Below are 19,840 nucleotides of genomic sequence, written 5' to 3'. Positions count from 1 at the left end.
TTAAAAAGTTCTTGAGATTCTTGAGTCACCTGTGTGGCTCAGTCGGTTAAGTGTCTGACTCTTGATTTTGGCTCAGGTCATGATCTCACCGTTTGTGAGTTGGCCCCACATCAGGCTCCTCATGGACAATGCAGAGCCTGCTTGGGATTCTCCCTCACGCTGTCTCTCTCTGCCCCTACCCACTCCCTCCCCCCTCAATATAAATAAATAAACATTAAAAGTTCTCAAGATTCTACTGGTCCATCACTTGGAGATGGTGAATGGTCTGGTCAGCTGGGTTCCTTGATGAGCTTTTATGTCACAGCTTCAGTGTGTCTTAGGGGACTCATTGTTCAGAATATGAAACATCTTTCAATCACATGCCCGTGTCCTGCTCAGCTCCATGTTTTCCATTAGTGTTTGATTTTCAGCCACTATCATGTGTAAGCTAGCATGCTGTGACCTGGCGGCACACTCTTGGGTGGATGGCACACTGAAGAACAGATTTTAAATCCTGCCTTCCACAGATTTCCAAAAGCAAAATACCCAGTTTACATTCCCTCCAAAACAACACCCTGGGTGACAGGATGTGACCCAACAGATAATCTAAGTGAATGATCTTTTGGGGATGTTGCATGTATCAGAGAAGTGTATTTGACCAAACAATTAATTTGCTTTCCATCTTAGATTTTTAATTTTTATTTTTATTCATAGTGGCATTAGTGACATTTCAGATCATTAAAATGGGGTAGATGTTGTCACTTTTAATTTGTGAAAATCTTATTTGAGCTCAAAAAATGTATGAGAAGGGAAAGAAATAACGTATTTTGAAATAATGTATTTATATGTGAATTTTTTTGTATTTCTTAAGCGTAGAAACAGGGTATAGGCTAGAACAGGAAAGAACAGTCAGGAAGCAGAATTTTCAGTTAACAGCCTTTTGGGCTAGTTTGTTTTTATTTTTTCATGATTTTCCATACTATGTGGAATTTTTTTCCAGTGATAAGAACAATATATGCCAGTCATACTAAATTCAGAAAATATAGAAATGAGGGCTAGCTGTTCTGCCTTGCTTTGTTTGAAATGCTGGCAACAAAGGACAGAGAATCTGTCGTGATACAGCTCGCTAAAAACCAATGCATACACACACCTTACCTTCTGCAACACTCAGAATATCTGCTCATCCCTCGACTGAATCTGCCTTTTATATTTAATAAATTTTATCTCACAGAAAATGTATTATATTTCCTTTCACCTAAAATATACCCATTTAAATTTGAGATTCTAAGGTATTTCTTCCTACAACAAGAGCTAGTTCATGGTACTGTCAATCCATTCTAAACCCACTAGCTTTTGGGCCATCATGTTGCCCATACATTCATATTGCTATAAGTTACTGATTCTAAACTGACATACAGAGGCAAGCCATGTTGAGGATGTGTGTGTGTGTGTGTGTGTACACATAATTTGATAGAACATATTTAAAATTTCACCTGTTTTATAATTACCAGTGTTGTCCCCCCAGAGCGCACAGCCTGGAGGGGCACCTGAGTGGCTCAGTCAGTTAAGCAACCGGCTCTTGGTTTGGGGCACCTGGGTGGCTCAGTCAGTTGAGCCTGCAACTTGGGCTCAGGTCATGATCTTACACTTTACAGGTTTGAGCCCTGCGTCGGGCTCTGTGCAGACAGCTCAGAGCCTACAGCCTGCTTTGGATTCTGTGTCTCCTTCTCTCTCTGTCCCTCCCCGACTCATGCTCTCTATCAAAAATAAATAAACATTAAAAAATTTTAACATATAGTCTGGAAAAAATGTTGGCTGGTATAGATATGCAGAAAACATGATGAGGAAGTAGTTGGGGGCATTGGTTACAAAAGATTGAAAAATATATGGAAGCCAACATCGGGAATTTTGGTTAAACCTTTCTCAGAACACAGTTATGCCATTTATTCAAAAAACATTTCTTGAATGTTTCTTGTGTGTCCATCCCTGGAAAGACAGATGAATGAGATGAAGTCCCCTATTCTTAGAAGTTCACAATCTAGGCGAGGTCAAAGTGGTTATGTCAAGAAATAAAGACAGAATAGTGGGGTGTCAATTTCTATAAGAATATATAGTGCTGGGTGCCTGGGCGCATAAGTCAATTAAGCATTTGACTCTTGATTTTGGCTAGGATCGTGAGATGGAGCTCTGTCTCAGGCTCCACGCTGAGTGGAGTCCACTTAGGATTCTCCCCCCTTCTCTCTGCCCCTCTCTCATTTGTGTACATGCTCTCTCTCCTCTCTCCCTCTCTCAAAAAAAAAATTAATAAATAATAATACATAGTGTTATGGATCACAAAGGAGATGTTGGGAGGGGTCTAGAAAGGCTGCCCAAAGTGGTGGCTTTTGGGTTCAGTTCTGAGGCTTGAGGGGTTTTCCTCCCATGCTCATAGGAACAGCTTTCTGGGGCAGCAGAACAGTGGGTAAAAAGGCAGTGGGGGAGGTGCAGTGTGCTTGGGAAACAGAAGCCATGTCTGCATGTCAGGCTGAACTGGGGCATGTGGAATGGATAGGGTGTGACCCTGGAAGGCAAATAATGTCTTAAAAATAGAGAAAAATCTAGTGGTTTTCGGTAGGGCTGTGTTGTGTGGACAGCAGAGATAATTTGGAATTATTTTAAGCAGGAGGCATGACATGTTTAACTAGCTGGTGGATGGTGCTTGAATTTCAAAGAGACTATAAACCTGCTACTGGGTTTTTATAAAAAGTTCCTCTTCAAACATATATTCCTTTAGGACTTATGAGTGGGCTCACAGTATGGGCAAGGTTTGCGTGTGAACTGGAAATGTCTTAAAACAACACAAAAACAAAAGCAGACAAACAGAAACTGGCCAAAGGCTTGCCATGAAGTAGGAAAGTACAAACATGAAAAAGATTTTTCTGTTTGCTTCTTCTCACACTCACTTATATATTTAATTATCTCCTATACTCCCATAGAGTATGTGGTCTGAGCCCACACTTTCTTGTGGTATCTGATGAAAGGGGCAATACCTTATCAGAAAACAGTGTGCTTAACTTGCCCGTGGGGACATTTGTATCTACCCCATATTAAAAAAAAAAGAGCCAATGTCTGAGTTTGGTTCCAAAATATGGAGACATTATTCTGCAAGGCCAGATGCCTGTAGCTTCTACAGATACCTAGATTAAGAATTCTTGCTGTTGACCTTGACGATGAGAAGTTCAGCCTCATGTCTGCCAAGCTGAATACACAAATATTCATGCCGTGATTCCAAAGGTCTCCTTTCCTCCAACAGATAACACTGCAGGGGTGTATGCCCGGCGTGGAGGCTTCAGTCGGCAGAAGCAGGATCTGTACCTCCTGCCCATCGTGATCAGCGATGGCGGAGTCCCTCCCATGAGTAGCACCAACACCCTCACCATCAAGGTCTGTGGGTGTGATGTGCATGGTGTACTGCTGTCCTGCAATGCTGAGGCCTACATCCTGAACGCCGGCCTGAGCACGGGGGCGCTCATCGCCATCCTCGCCTGCATCGTCATTCTGCTGGGTAAGCGGACTCCTCTGTGGCCTGCAGGAAGGGTTTTGCAACCAGATGCCCATCCTGGAAACATACACTTCTGGAGTGCAGGCTGGTTAGCAGAACTATACCAAGGACTGTGGCTACAATTTGAGACAAGATGGAGGTGGTGTCTGCTCCGGTCCATTTTATGATTTGGGTGGCAACTTGACAAGCGTTTTGAGCAGGGTCGGGGAAGGGGTCTGATGAGCAAATTGTCAGGCACTGCAGGACAGCACAGCAGCAACCAGCTGGGGGTGCTCTAGGGGGACATCTGAGAAGGTTTTGCACAACAGGAATTCAGGCAGAAGTGTGGGATATGAGCAGCAGTTTGCCTTAGAAGATGAAAGAGAAGGGGCACCTGGGTGGCTCAGTCAGTTAAGTGTTCAACATTGGCTCAGGTCATGATCTCACGGTCCGTGAGTTCGAGCCCTGCATCAGGCTCTGTGCTGACAGCTCGGAGCCTGGAGCCTGCTTCAGATTCTGTGTCTCCCTCTCTCTCTCTGCCCCTCCCCTGCTCACGCTCTGGCTCTCTCTTTCTCTCAATAATAAATAAACGTTAAAAAAAACATTTAAAAAAATAGGAGGAAAGAGAAGAGTTAGGGACAGAAGGAGTAATCATGAGGACACAGACAATGTCTGAAGGACTTAAGGAAATGGATGAGGTTGGCCTGGCCAAGCTGGATCTTGACTCCTCCTCTGATTATCTGGGAGCAAGCCTCAGTTTTTGGGGACCCCTGGGAGGCTTTTCCTGCACTTGCAGGCTGAGTTAGCTGCCCCACTTCTGCATTTTCATGTCCTCTCTGGTTTAGTCTGAAAGAACAGCAGTGTGCCCATGCTAAGAACATTTACCGTGGCTGGCCTTCAGCAAGATGAGATCACGTGGGAGAAAAACCAGGACTCAAACCCAAGGATGTCTGACACCAAATTTATGCTTGTTCCATGATGTTTCATTCTCCACTGAATGAGTAGGTGGCCCAGCTGCACAGCGAACAGCCCCTGAGTTCAGGTCAACAAAGAGTTCTTCAGAATTATCTGGGTATCAGGTCCTGTGTTCAGCCCTGGGGGATAAAGAGAAGAATCAGACATCATCTTTGTCCTTGACTGTTCACAGTCTATCAGGGAAAATACGAGTGAACAGATAAATCAGAGGCATGGGGTGAGTGCCATGATAGGGACATGAATAAAAGGTGATGGGGGCACACAGCAGGAATTGCCTCACATTGACTAAGGTCAGGGACATCTTCCTAGAGGAAGTGACATACTTGTTGGATGCTGAAGAATTTTCCAGATGGTGAGAGAGACTGGGATGGATAGATTTTCCAAGCAGAGGGAATAGAATGCCAAAGAGCTCGAGGAAATTCAGAGTCTGGGGAGGGGGAGCCAGATATGTAAACCAAATTATAAGTTATGATGATAGAAGAACGGGGTCAGGTGGGTGGTGGAGTGCATGCCAGTAGCCGTGTCTGGTGTCAGAATGAGATGCCGAGATAGGTTTCCATGATGAGAGAGAAGAGTCAGCCAAACAGGAAGTGGAAAGGACTGGTCTGGGCGTAGGTGTTGTCAAGAACAAGGCACAGGGGAGGGACACTGCTTGGTGAGCACTGGGAGCCGGTCACAGTCCACACAAGGTCAAACCCTCAGTCTTGCATCTCCCAGTGATGATGCACCGACTAGGGCTCCCAGACCACCTGTCAGATTCAGCCACAAACATTTTCTTTAGTCTAGCCATGGCAGAGTGTTCTCATGGGATATCATAGAAACCTCTTGTAGCGATGCTAGGTTGCCTGAGCGTAGTCGAATCACCTTTCCCAGGGAGGAGATGGAGCTGTTCCTCCGGGCTTCAGCTGATGCTGTTTCCCTATATGCAAATAAAGAGGAGATTTGTCTTCTGGGGGTCATTATAAACTTCCCCTCTTCCATACGGTGGTCTGAAGAGAACCCTGCCACATTTATGATAAGATTTCTTATTAAGGTAGAGTAGGACTCCTGTTCATTCTTCCCAGCCCCCAGCCCTCTGGGCAGGAACTAGCATCACCTCTTATAGAAAGGTAGGACTGAGGTCTCTGAACGTCCTCGTTCATAAACTTTGGAGAGACAGCTGTCTTCCGTTGGAAAACGAAACCAACATAAGCCATTTTTAAGAGGCTGCAGACCAATATATTTAGAATCTTCCCAATTCTGAGGAACATGACTTCCAAATAGCATTGGATTCATTTGTAAAAAGCTCAAAATAGTTCCAACTTGCCAGTTTGTTTGGGTATCATCTTTTCCTGGCGGCATTTTGCAGAGGAAGAGACAGGTGGAGGGCAGTTTTACACATCTTTGGGGATTCCAGGTAAAGCTCTCATTTCACACAGTGATAGACTGGTTCCTACTCTGAAGCTTGTACACACCATGTCTTACAGTAAGCAGAGTTCTCCTGGTGGTGGGTGGGGAGAACCCAGAAATACTGGGCTTGACCTATGCTTACTTTCTTGTGCTTTCCCCATAGTCATTGTAGTGTTGTTTGTGACCCTGAGACGGCAAAAGAAAGAACCACTCATAGTCTTTGAGGAAGAAGATGTCCGTGAGAACATCATTACCTATGACGATGAAGGGGGCGGGGAAGAAGACACAGAAGCCTTTGATATTGCCACCCTCCAGAATCCTGATGGGATCAATGGATTTATCCCTCGCAAAGACATAAAACCCGAGTATCAGTACATGCCTAGGCCTGGACTCCGGCCAGCACCCAACAGTGTGGACGTCGATGACTTCATCAACACGAGAATACAGGAGGCAGATAATGACCCAACTGCCCCTCCTTATGATTCCATCCAAATCTATGGTTACGAAGGCAGGGGCTCAGTGGCCGGGTCCCTGAGCTCCTTAGAGTCTGCCACCACAGATTCAGACTTGGACTATGACTACCTACAGAACTGGGGACCTCGTTTTAAGAAACTAGCAGACTTGTACGGTTCCAAAGACACTTTTGACGACGACTCTTAACAATAATGGTACAAATTTGGCCTTAAGAACTGTGTCTGGCATTCTGAAGAATCTAGAAGATATGTAAACAGGTATTTTTTTAAATCAAGGAAAGGCTCATTTAAAACAAGCAAAGTTTTACAGAGAGGATACATTTAATAAAACTGCAAGGACATCAAAGTGGTAAATACTGTGAAGTACCTTTTCTCGCAAAAAGGCAAATATTGAAGTTGTTTATCAACTTCGCTGGAGAAAAAAAACCACTTGGCGTACAAAATATTTAAGTGAAGGAGAAGTCTCATGGTGAACTTACAATGAAGGGAAATCGTTTATGTGTTATGAACATCTAAGTCTTTTCTTCTTCTTCTTCTCCTTCTTCTTCTTCTTCTTCTTCTTCCTTTTTTTTTTTTTTTTATTTGTCAAAGAAGCTTCCAGAAAATTAGAAAGGACAACAGTTCTGAGCTGTAATTCCGCCTTAAACTATGGACACTCTATATGTAGTGCATTTTTAAACTTGAAATATATAATATTCAGCCAGCTTAAACCCATACAATGTATGTACAATACAATGTACAATTATGTCTCTTGAGCATCAATCTTGTTACTGCTGATTCTTGTAAATCTTTTTCCTTCTACTTTCATCTTAAACTAATACGTGCCAGATATAACTGTCTTGTTTCAGTGAGAGGCGCCCTATTTCTATGTCATTTTTAATGTATCTATTTGTACAATTTTAAAGTTCTTATTTTAGTATACATACAAATATCAGTATTCTGACATGTAAGAAATGTTACGGCATCACACTTATATTTTATGAACATTGTACTGTTGCTTTAATATGAGCTTCAATATAAGAAGCAACTTTGAAATAAAAAACAGATTCTTTTTTAATTCTGGGTTTCATTCTTAACATTGAAACGTTTAAGTATTTCTAATGACCCATTTATATTTCTAATTTAAGATAATTGTGATCTTTTAATAACCCTATTTATGAGATGTTGTAGTCTGCTGCTTTTATTGTTTATTTAAAATCAAGTATGTTTTGCAAATGTTGTTTTTTTTTTTTTTCAGACAAGATTCTGTAACATCGTTTAAAGCTTTCTTGTACATTCTCAGTGTTAGCTTCCTGGCTTCTCTTTGCACACATCTTCTGAAAAAGAAGGATGCGAAAGATCTAGGTCAGTCTCTGATTTCGCAATACTTGTTATATAATAGGCATTTATCTTGTATATCAGTAATTCAATGGTTATGAGAGATGAATCCATGAGGAAATGAAATGATCAGACCTCTAAAGTTCCAAGATGTAGATTTTATGCCCGATACTGAGCATTTGGGGGTTGGGCGAGGGAAGGGTCAAAAATAGAAATATGCTACATGTAGTTATCAGACATCCGATGTTATTCTATTTTTCCCTACTTTGATCTTGCCAGGCTCTCATAATGACTCTGACAGTTGAAACTGCTTATATTTCCCTCCTATGAATTTCAGTCCTCTTAAAATAATGTGGCATTTTAAATTTTGATGAAAGAAAGAGCAATTCATTTCCAAACCTCAAAATATGCTTTGGCAACAAGCTCAGAATGAGGGCAGGGACCCTGGTGGATTCTGAGGGTCAGTGCCAGTATGCCTGCTGTCTCTGGAAGTCCCATCTGGCTGCCTGGGGATTGGGACTTCCGTGGAGGACATTACACCTGTTCAGCTGGGCCAAAGGTCAAAATGTAGCAATACTCGGGGAAAGACCACACAAAGACATGCTACAAGTGTTCTCCCTCTTTCCCCTTAGAAACAGGGCACATGCTTTCTCTTGGGTTGCAGACAATTTTTAGATTATCTTTCTTTTTTTACTTTATTGTGAAACTTTGTTTCAAGCATTTCTTGATATCCTGCTACATACTATTTTTATGACTCAGTCAACATGCATAAAAAGAGAAATGTTTATATGAAGTGCTCACTTTCATTTTACTTTGCATTTAAATCAAATTGAACACTTCAGTAGAATAAATTCTGTGGACAATGTCACTTTGGAATCTTTCATTTCAATGAAGGATTGCACATTCTCAATACTTCCATGAATTGCAGGTTCTGTTCATTTTTTATATAGTTTTTGTAATCCAAAGAATATTTTGCTAGATTTGCACAGATCTCCAATTGAATTTGAAATAAAGAAATAATGCAAAAGGATGAATAGCACTTAAACAAGAATACAGCTGTAAGTAACCCCATCACCATGGATGATCCTTTTTGTCTAGGAATGTATTTAGATTAGATTTGACAACTACATTTTTAGATTTTTATGTTTAAGTTTAAAAAAAAGGCTGTCTAATTTTCAATAGTTAAAATACTTGTTTTTCTGTTTTTCTTTTTTTCTTTTTATCTTCTCTTTTTTACTTTAAGCCTCTGTTGTTTGTAGAACCCTCTTAGAAGCTTGGAAATAAAATGTCTTTCCTGACTAGTGGAGTCCTCCTTCATTTGGAACACATTGCCTTAAAAGCAATCTTAGTTTAAGTGGTTCTTCCTTATTTCGATATAAAGTAATCAGTGCTTTATGACATCGATTCAGCTAAAGAAGGAACACTGTTCTGTTCTCCTTGTACTTGAATAGTGGGCGTTGTTTACAATCATCATTCATTCATTCATTCATTCATCAAAATCTTATTTGGTAGACCCTGCTGGTGACATCAGGATGCACAATGAATCTTGCTACCATCCTTGACATCTTTTGGTCCTCCCAGCCCTGTTCCAAAATATCTATCCTGTTGTCTTGTAACCACCTGTTGATTTCTGTGCCTACCCACCTCCCCAGACAGTGCAACAGGATACTTTCTCTCCTTCAGGTTTGAGGGGACAACATATATAAAAGACACGCAGGAGATGGTGAGATGTCGACCGTGAATGGAGTAGGGCAGGCCAGTTGCAGCAGTTCTGGACAGATCTTGTGTTTAGCTAAATTGTATCTTAAGAAGCCAATGTTCCCAGGGATGGTGGGGAGGATAAGAGAGAAGATGATCTGCAACGCTTGGAGAAACTTGCTGAAAATACACATGCACGGTGCCTAGAGAGTATTGTTTGGTACATCAGGTGGGACCAAGTCATTATTTTTAGTCGTTCCAATTCCATTACTTTGTTGTGTATCCTTCACTTATTTTTGAGAGCCTCTTCAGGACAGTGATGGTGGGTAGAAGGTCAGAAGTGAGTTGGGATCTCTGAGCACAAGTGTATTTGGCAGGCAGTGTGGAGGACAGATTAAGAACATCTAAACAATTGACAGGGTATTTATGAAAGTCAAAATAAGATAAAATGAGGGCTTCAAATAAGTCAGTAGATAGGGAATGGGAAAGAGGCAAGGCTACTCTACTTCTGTGCTGCCATCAGCCGGGTCTAGACCATCCTCACCTGTGACCTAGAACACCGAGACAAACCCACAGCCATTCTCTCTGACTTCCAACCTCTTCTCCACAAAGAAGCCAGAAAGATATCAACACACAACTCAGATCACATGACCCCATAACCAAACCTCTTCATTGGCTTCCCAAAGTCCTCAAATACATTCCAATTCCATTATTTTGTTGCTTTACATGACCAGAACCCTGCAAACCTATCACCTTCCTCTTACCCTATTTTCCTTCCAGGCACTACATTCCAACCACACTGGCCATCCATCAGTTCCTTGCACAGACCAAACGGGACCCTTTTCCATCCAAAGTGGACCACACTTTGCTAGTTTCCTTTGTATCCGTTGTAATTCTTTGAACTTACTTTACTTACTGGCCTTTACTGTGTGTGTGGGTCTGACTGACACAGCAGAGTGTAAGCTCCAAGGTGGAAAGGATCGTGTTTTCTTATTGTATGCCTAGCTCTTTTCATTGTGCCTGAAACCTAATAGGTACACAAGCAATGTTTCTTGAATGAATGATGGCATATCAATAAAGCAGATATATCCAGATTTGGTGGCTGAGGAAAGAATGCCAGTCTGATTTTATCCTTCCTCATCTGAGAAAATGAGTGAACTGTGCTCTTGGTATCTGTGGTCATGAATTCAAAAGGAGAAGTGGGTTTATGAGGAAAAGCGTTGAATTGAGTTTGGATTGGACTTGTAAACTGGAGACGTTTGTGTCAGATGGAACTGTCAAGTAGGTCATCAGCAGTAGGGATTTGCTGGCTACAGAAGAGGGAGCTGGGCGTGTAGAGTAGAAGTCATTGAGGGCAGTTTAAGTCGACTGAGTGACTGTATTTCTAACCGGGTTTCACTGTTCTCTGCCAACTTAAAGGACTATTTTGATGGTGAAGTAAATAAGTCCCTCTGGTGACTACAAGTAATTCTGACTTTAGTTGTATTAATTAGGATAATTAGTAAGCATAAACCTTATCCATGTATGTCAAATGCTTTGAAAAATTAGAAGAGCATATTAATTAATTCACTAATTCTTTTCTTCGATTAGTGAGGCTTTTTTGAGCTCACACTTTGTGGGAAAGCATGTATTAGATGTGAAAAATTGATGTTATTCCTGTGAGAAGGCAAAGTATGGGATACCCTGCCCAGGTTACACTGTCAGAGATGGTGAATGAGAGGTTACACGAGTCTCCCAAGCATCGGCAGGAAGTGGTTGTCAAAGCTGGATGGGAATGGGTCCCATTTCTTCCACCTTGGTCCAGGGGCTTATCCTTTAGGTGAAAGAGCCAACAACAATGATATTCTTCATCATCAGTGATTCAGCTGAGACACTGGCGGTTAAGAGGGGATGGACACTCCCCACCTCCTTGGGTTCAGCTTATTACTTTTAACAGCCATTCACCACAGAGTGGGACGACAGGATCCAGTCATACCTCTGATTGCCTAGCCTGCCTTCCACGTCCACACCAATAGATGGGACAAAACCGTGCATTGTTTCTCCTGGAGTCTGCATGTCTCTACAATGTAGATGTTGAAAATCAACTATAAAAAAACAACTAATTAGGCACTTTATAGCTGTTTGTATTATGATTCACACAGAAGTTTGGTAGTTTATTCTCTTGATGTGATTAAAATTGTGTTAAAAAAAAAAAAAAAGTCCATGTCAGGATATTGTTAGGTCCCAATGGCCTCAGAGTGAGAAGTGAAATTTTATTTTGCAGACTAACTCAACTAATCATTTTTAATGATTTTCTCAAAAGGGCTTTTTTCATTCCACGCGTCTTTATACATTTTACACATGATGTTATAGTTCTCTGTCACTTTAATCTACTAACTGCCACTACCTGGCTATCTCTCACAGGCTTATCGAAGCAACATGCCCCTCATACTACTCAGAGCCCAAATCATCAGCTCAAGAGTGAAAGCAACAAACTGCTTCTTAGGTGTGGCATTCGATACATGCCTCTGTGTAAAAAACATGGCTCCAACACTCACTAGCTGTGTGACTCTGGACAGGTGTCTTGAGCTCTCTGAACTTCATTTTCCACAAACATGCAATGCAACTAAGAATTTCCACAGTTTCAGTGGTGGTAAAGAATCAATAAGCTCCTATTTCTAGAGCCACTGCCAGTTCCCAGAAGAGGGGAAACACTCCATAGAAGGGAGCAATGATATGGTTAGTGTCCATATTCTTTTCCTTGTCCCAGGTTTCAGGACAAGGTTAGGGAACAATTTACCACCGCATGCTTCCTTTTTCTCCCTCTGTCTCCTGAGCCAACAATAGAACATAGCTTAGCATGTGGTAGTTTAGTTCAGGCAGAGAACAAGAAAAAGTTTCCTACCATCAGAAAGAATTTTTTGTTTTAATTAGACTAATTATCTGATCGGTGCATTCACTTCTGTTTGATTACAATATATAGCATAAAACTGGCAAAGCAACATGTAAAATAGCTTTTAAATATCTTATTAGAAGACAATAAGTAAATTTACATGATTATGAATTGTATTTAATTGGATAGAAACTATGTATCATATGGTCTTTGAAACTTGGATGAGCTTGTCAAGAACTGCACAAACTGACATTTCTAATATAAGGAATTTCAAATTTGATGTATTTTTGCTCATTTGCTGAAACAACGGTGCTCCTTTTTTTCGTAGACATAATTCTCTGAAAATGTTTAGATTTGCAGACATATAATTTCATTAGAATATTTTTCTTTCATAACAACTCTGCTGACTTTAATGTAACCACAATTTTTACCTCACTTAGCACTCAGAAAAATTGGAAATTATTTGATGCTGTAGTAAATTTCACCTTAAATTTTTTTTTCAAACATCTAACTGGGATGTGAAAGAAATAGTAGTGCTTAGAAGTACAATTTTCAAATAACATTCTGTTATGAGTAGGTAAAGAGGTGGTCAGTTTGATGATGCTGACCTAGCAAACTAGATAAGCCCTCGTGTGGGGCACCCACCTTTCCTTTGTTACATTTTGGATTTCCAGCACAGAGAAGGCACTGAGTAAATTCTCAGGGTAGGACTGTAGGGATGGATGGGTAAAGGGAAATAAATTCTTATATTCTAGGTTTTTCAGAATTCTAAACTCCTAGAAATGGACAAGAGAATTCATCTGGGTACGTTCTTTGCTCCCACACCCATGTTTTGATAGCATCATTATAATGCTTTGAATTTAGATTATTTTAAATGTTTATTTACTTATTTTTGAGAGACAGAGTGAGAGAGAGAGAAAGAGAGAGAGAGAGAGAGAAAGAGAGAGAGAGAGAGCGCACATTAGCATGGACGGGGCAGAGAGAGAGAGGGAGAATAGAATCCGAAGCAGGCTCCAGGCTCTGATCTGTCTGCACAGACAGAGCCCCACACGGTGCTTAAATCCACAAACGGCAAGATCAGTACTGGAGCTGAAGTCAGACACTTAACTGACTGAGCCACCCAGGCACCCCTTCAATTGAGATTTTCCGTGATTAGATATTCCTCCCAGGACAGTCACCCAACGCACACTCAGATCAAACTGGACCCGATGCACTGAACAGATGGAAGGGCCTTCAGATGATGTGTCTGTCTTGCTAGTCCTGAAAAAATTTGCTTAATTTCTGTGGGTCTCGTTTTCCTTATATGACAGGGATATGTAATCTCTGTCTGGCATGGATCCAAGAATTCCAGGAATGGATGACCTAGAACAGGAAATTACCTACATATATAAATAAATTGTTGCACAGATGAATGATTTTATTGTTGCTGTGCTTGGTGTTATTTGGGCTTTTTTCTACGGTAAATTGAATCTTTCCAGCATCTACAAGTGATTCAGTAGTTAACCTTAGATCCAGAAGCAAATTTAAGGGGCTCTTTGGATTCTCCTGGGAAGACTTAACCCAGTGGCCCCAGGGTAGGCTTTAAAATGGGGACTGAATCTTGTTGTGCAGGGACTGCGGCCCTAGGGCTTCTCCCAGTCCAGCAGCCCCCTCCCCAGCAGGGAAATAGCGACTCCTAAAGGCAGGCTATGAGGAATCTTGATCCCAGTGGCTCACTGTTTTCCAAGTTTGGAATGTGCATTTCTGCATTTCTGGTGGTTAGAAGGAACGGTTTTTAAGATGACATTGAATAACAATACATTTTAACGGGAGAAAGGTGTTCCCTTTCAAATTACTAAGTAGATAATCTGCACACAATTCTCCCTCTGTATGGAATCCATTACCCCTTAGGGTGCCTCATTCCATGACCACCCAATGTAAAGCAGCCTCTTTATTCCCTGTCTGCCATATTGCCCTTCTGTCATTCTCTGCAGAGTGACAAAGATTGTCTACTCTGACCAAACTTTAATCAGGCTCTTCTGAGTCCTCTGTCCCACTAGGCCTGAACTTGGCCCTTCTTCCCTCTTTGTAGAATCTCATTTCAGCAAGAATCCTGAAGAAGTCAGTGTAGTGAAAATTCCCTACCCTTACTATCTGGCTACTCTCAACCTTAATCACCCTAGCCAATCTTCAGCAAGAATCCTGTTGATTCAGCCTAGCAAGAACCCCTCTACGTTGATATTTCCTCTTAGTAATTTTCCATGCACGGACCCCCATCTGCTTCTTGGGTGTAAATCCCCAGCTGTCCTTGTTTAAGTTGAACTTGGGCCCATGTTGTCTCCCCTGGTAGAAAACCCCACTGCAGTAGCTCTACATGAATAAAGTGTGCCTTGCCATCTTTAACAAGTGTCATGAATAATTTTTTCTTTAACAAGAGCACATAGCACTTTCTGATATTTTTATCTTTTCAATGCATTGTTTACTTAAAGTAAATCTCTTTACTCTCTAGACTGTAAGCCCCATGGGGAGCAAAGACTGTCTTTTTCACTGTGTACCCCAGAGCCTAGAACAGAGCATGCTACGTTGTACAAATTAAATAAACAATTTCTGGCTTCTTGGGGGTGTTGGCTAAATTTTTATTGCTTGCTCTAATGGAATAAGGGCTAGTTTGAAGTGGTAGGTTTAACTGATGTAGATTTCCTTTCTGAAAAGGGAAATAAAACCAGTAGATTAAAGTCTTCAGCAGCAAATCTAATAGCTAGAATTTAACAAAATGGTTTTCTTTCCATGTATGTATGTGCAGTTACCTTCTGTACTATGGCGGGGGGGGGGGGTTTCCACTCATGGCAATAACACAACATTTCCTTTTAAAATTGTGATATTGGGATTTATAATGAGAAATGTTATGTTTAATTTTCTTCCCCTTTCTGGCAGCACTCCTAAACCCTTTGAATTTCTTAAGTGATGAGAACAACTAAGGTGCCTTGTTCAGTTAATGAGATGACTTTCGGACCCCACTTAAGGATGAAGGATAGTTGCCAAGGGAACCAACTGCTTGATTAAAAGGTGGGAACTTTACGGCTCCCTGCCCAGACCTCCAGGGAGGGAAGAGGGGCTGGAAATGAAATCAGTCACCAATAGCCAATGACATAATCAGTCGTGCCTGTATAATGAAGTCTCCATAAAAACCAAAAGGACAGTGTTCAGAAAGCTTCCAGATTGGTGAACACATGGAGATTTGGGCGGAGTGGCCACTCAGAGAGGGCATGGAACTCTCGAGCCTTTTCTCCATACCTTGCCTTGTGTATCTCTTCCATCTGGCTGTTCCTGAGTTATATCCTTTTATGATAAATCAGGATTGTAGTAAATAAAATGTTGTTCTGCTTTCTGTGAGCCCCTCTAGCATATTAATTGAAGACAAAGAGGAGGGTTGCCAGAGCTTCTGATCTATAGTCAATCAGGAGCACATGTGACAACCTGGATTTGTGACTGGCATCTCAAGTTGGCATGGTGGGGTTGGGACAGTCTTGCTGGACTGAGCCCTTAACCTGGGGAATCTAACACTATTTCCAAGTCAGAATAGTGTCAGAATTGAGTAGGACACGCAGCTGGTGTCTGCAGATTGTTGGTGGGGTAATCTCTCTGTCCCCCACATTAAAATTGGGTGCAGAAACATTTCAAAATACATCCATTTAGATAAAAAACGAACCACTTAACATAAACACAGATTACATAAATAGTACATCTGTTACTCAGGTATATTGACTAGGCAGAGGATGGGTGGTGAAGGGTGATACTGAATTCAGTGGTACCCTGGGGGTTTGGACAGCACTGATGGTGGGCAGCCAGCTCATTTAATGGCTGAGAGAACTGAGGTTCTACAAGATAAGTTAACTTGTTTCAAGAATCAGAGGATAGAGAAGAGAACCTGGAAAGAAAATATACTTCTCCTGCTGGTCACCTAACTCTGAGTTCCAGGAAAACTCAGTTCCAAAGAGTTACCAACTACCATGTAATTTCTTATTCAGGGTGGTTTCCTGAGTGTCCAGGTACAGGAACAACCTTCCTGCACACACACCATTGCTCTTCTTACATTTCACCTCCTCAGAAAGTTCTTCATTCATCACCTTATATAAAAAAGGACACCGAGTCCTTGTTACTGAGTCCCCTTCTAGCTCCTCACCTCATTTGTTTTCTTTCTCTGCATTTACCACTACGTGATATGATAATGAATGCCTATGGTATGCATTTAGTGTTTGTGTCCCCTGCCCCACCATAGTGACAGTCCCATGAGGACACTGGCTCTGTGCTCTTCACCTCTGTACCCCCAGAATCCAGAATATTGCCTGGCATATACGGGGGCCCAATAAATAACTGAGGAACAAACCAATAAATAATGATAAGCATTATCAACACTAGGCTTTTTAACTCAAAGTTTGAGTGAGATCAGCTTCCTCTTTCAGTCCTATTTGTTAATAGCAACCATGTCAACCAAATGAGGATCAGAAAGGTTATAAATGTGTTGCTCTAATATAGGGATTTCAGATACTCCTAGGTAGTAGTTGATCAGCTATCATTAAACCCTTATGGAGGTCTCCCTCTAGCTTTTCCAGCATCTGAAAAGCTCCTGCACCAAAAGCTGGGCATCTTTAGTGCTAAGAAAAAGACTCTAAATGAAGGAAATACAGCCATATGTGAGTTGCACAAAGAGATCTTCTGGCTGTTTTTGCTCAGGGCGCCAATGTTCAAATGAAAGAAAGTGTCAAAATCCCATTCAAGGGACCCTCAAGGATGTGGAGAGCTTTGCCATGACGTGAGTTTCTAGTTAACGAGAGAGGTTTTTGTTTTAACTATGATGGATTATTAATGCCAGATTAGTTGGCAGAAAGGGAACTAAAATAGTTGCTAGTTATTCTGCTAAACATTTAACGTCTGCTCTCACCTGTAATGGTGTGCAATGTGCACATGATTCTCATGCTCAGAGATCAAATGGACAATAGATTGGCAGCCTACTATGTTCTAGAAATGGACCCATTTACTATTCAGAGTGATTCCCTATCAGTTGTTCAACATTATGGATAAAACTCCAAATAAAGAATATACTTAGATACTACTGACTATTGTTTTTTTTTTAAATTTCCAGCAAGATAACTGAAGTCCTGAAGATCCAAATGTCTCCTAGCTATTCTTTTGTTTATTTGTTTGTTTATTAGAAACAAGTAGAAGCAGGCACTTATTTGGAGTATTATCAATAACCCTGGTGACCGCATGTCCTGGTTCTCCCCAAGCCAGTCCTACTATTTGTAGTAGTACAGTAATTAAAAAAAATTTTTTTAATGTTTATTTTTAAGAGAGAGAGATAGAGTGCAAACAGGGGAGGGGCAGAGAGAGAGGGGGAGACACAGAATGTGAAGCAGGCTCCAGGCTCTGAACTGTCAGCACAGAGCCTGACACGGGGCTCGAACTCACAAACTGTGAGATCATGACTTGAGCTGAAGTTGGACGCTTAACCTAATAAGCCACCCAGGCACGCCGACAGTAATTTTTAATAGTGCTCCCTTTCCTTCTTCAAAACGACCCTTTATGGGTAATAATCTTTATGGTGACCCTACCAATAATTTTGTCCCAGTGTGTAGACAGTGTGATAGGTTTTCAATGGCTCAGAGAGACTTTTCCCACAAATGCAGAAAGGTGATTAGCGACTCTGGGAAGGAAAGAAAAGGAACATAAACCGTGATCTTATTTATCGTAGACAAACACTCTAACATATCAGCTTCTCTTTGCAGGTTTAAATTTTAAGGCTGATTTAAAAAAAAATAAACTTAACTCTCTTCCTAGGATATAAAAATACTGAAAATAAAAAAAAAGAATATTGGCTTCATACTGTTTATACATTTTATGTTCCTTGTTTCACTTATTATAGGAGGAATATTCAATATCAACAAAAGAGTTTAAAAAAACACTTAAATAGCTGCACAGTATTACATTGTATAGATGAATGACCACTTACTTGTTCATTAAATTATAATATTTATTAAATGACTTATAACTGGACACTTATCAGCGCCCAGGGAAAACAACAATAACAAAATAGACCAAGTCCTTGCCTTCAAATGGATTAAGTTCTACTTGGGATGATCAAGTGGTAACTAAGTCCTGACACAGGCATATAGCTTCATAGGAAACTTAGTAGGACAAATGATTGCTTTCTCCAACTAATAAATGTTCACTGGCTTTACCATTGTTGCCGTTCTTGATGATGTCTTGCCCTTATCCCAGACCAACTGATACAGAGAAGGATGGTATTTACACATCTGTATTTTTTAAGCAGTGCCTTAACAAACTCTTTTGGAGCCAGAAGTAAATGGGAAAAAATATTAATATCTCTACTACCTTTATTTTAAAAGTTGATATTTTCTTCATCATGTATTTTTTTGCATTCGTTTTGATTTTCTGAAAAAAAATTGCATTAACTTCTATTTATCTTGATAATGGTGTTTTTGTTGCTCCCTTAAATTTTGTACCCAAGGCCAGTGCCTCAGAGGCAACTCCTCCCCGCTGAGATTCTAATGCACTCATGGTAAAGATTGACCAACCTGTTCCACTGACTGGTCTAGGCTAGCACATCTAAAATTTCAATGTTCATGTGAATCAATTGGGGACTTTGCTGTAAACTGACTCAGTGGGGCAGGAGTGGGCCCTGAGATTATATGTTTGTAACAAGCTTCTATGTGATGCTTTTGCTTCTGGTCTTTAGACAGCATCTGAGTAACAGGGTTCTAAGCTATTCTGAAAGATGTAAGATAAAACATTCGTCACATGTACACAAAACCAAAGTGAATGCTACCCCACTGAAGGCAATCCCCTTCCACATAAAGTAAAGGTAAAGTGGACAAAGGAATCATCTGAGGTGAATCATTCCATAATCCACAGGACTCCCCCCATTAAGTAAATTGAGATGTGAAAAGCAGCAATTAATTGTCCAACACTTCTGTGGCCATTACTATTGATCAGGGTATGATATCATTCCTGCCAGAAGGTGACCCAAATGCAGTTGCTTGGAAATACCATTGGCTGCCTGCCTTACTTTATATCCCATTAATATATTTCCTTCAGGTCCCCAGACAAGCCTGCCACTCTGGGATGAAAAAGTTCCTCTTGGGTCAGCTATCAGCAGGCAGAAAATCCCAACTGGAATAAGATCCAACCAAATTCAGTTGCTTGGTGGGATTTATTCAGCCCAAGGCGCGTTGAGCTGCAACCACCAACTTGGATTGGGAAAGTGTGTAGATTAGTATCTCAGATCACAAGCTTAGTCCTGCAAACTGTATTCTTCCTCTTTTTCCTTTTAAATCTATTTAATCTCCATGTGGCATGCCCTTTCTACTGCAGTATTATTCTTCTTTTTCCTTTTAAATCTATTTAATCTCCATGCGGCATGCCCATTCTACCGAATGGGAGGAACCGATCCCCAGTCACATTCACCCCTAAATTTCCTATTCAGGGTTGCACTGGAATCTGGAAATTAACTGTCATCTCTATCTCCATGGAGTCTCAACAAACATCTTGCCTGTGCAAGCCACACTGGTCTGAAGAATTAGAGTCCTGACTCTCTAGAGCACAGAAAATATCTAATGT

The 19,840-nt window shown here is 41.0% G+C and overlaps 1 protein-coding gene across 5 annotated transcripts in view; it reads left to right on the top strand.

Annotated features, from left to right (window-relative positions):
• Window positions 1-7,393, top strand: part of LOC123579255 (cadherin-11) — a 152,423-nt gene extending 145,030 nt beyond the window's left edge. For all 5 annotated transcript variants that reach the window (XM_045442970.1, XM_045442971.1, XM_045442974.1 and 2 more), the window contains 2 exons: window positions 3,272-3,523; window positions 6,027-7,393. In XM_045442970.1, the coding sequence (XP_045298926.1) occupies window positions 3,272-3,523; window positions 6,027-6,523 (749 nt within the window). In that variant the 3' untranslated portion in view covers window positions 6,524-7,393. The remainder of the gene's footprint in view (window positions 1-3,271; window positions 3,524-6,026) is intronic.
• Window positions 7,394-19,840: the final 12,447 nt, after the last annotated feature.

The sequence above is a fragment of the Leopardus geoffroyi genome, chromosome E2 (genome assembly GCF_018350155.1).
Source record: "Leopardus geoffroyi isolate Oge1 chromosome E2, O.geoffroyi_Oge1_pat1.0, whole genome shotgun sequence".
NCBI lineage: Eukaryota > Metazoa > Chordata > Mammalia > Carnivora > Felidae > Leopardus > Leopardus geoffroyi.
This window is presented reverse-complemented; position numbering and strand designations above follow the sequence as displayed.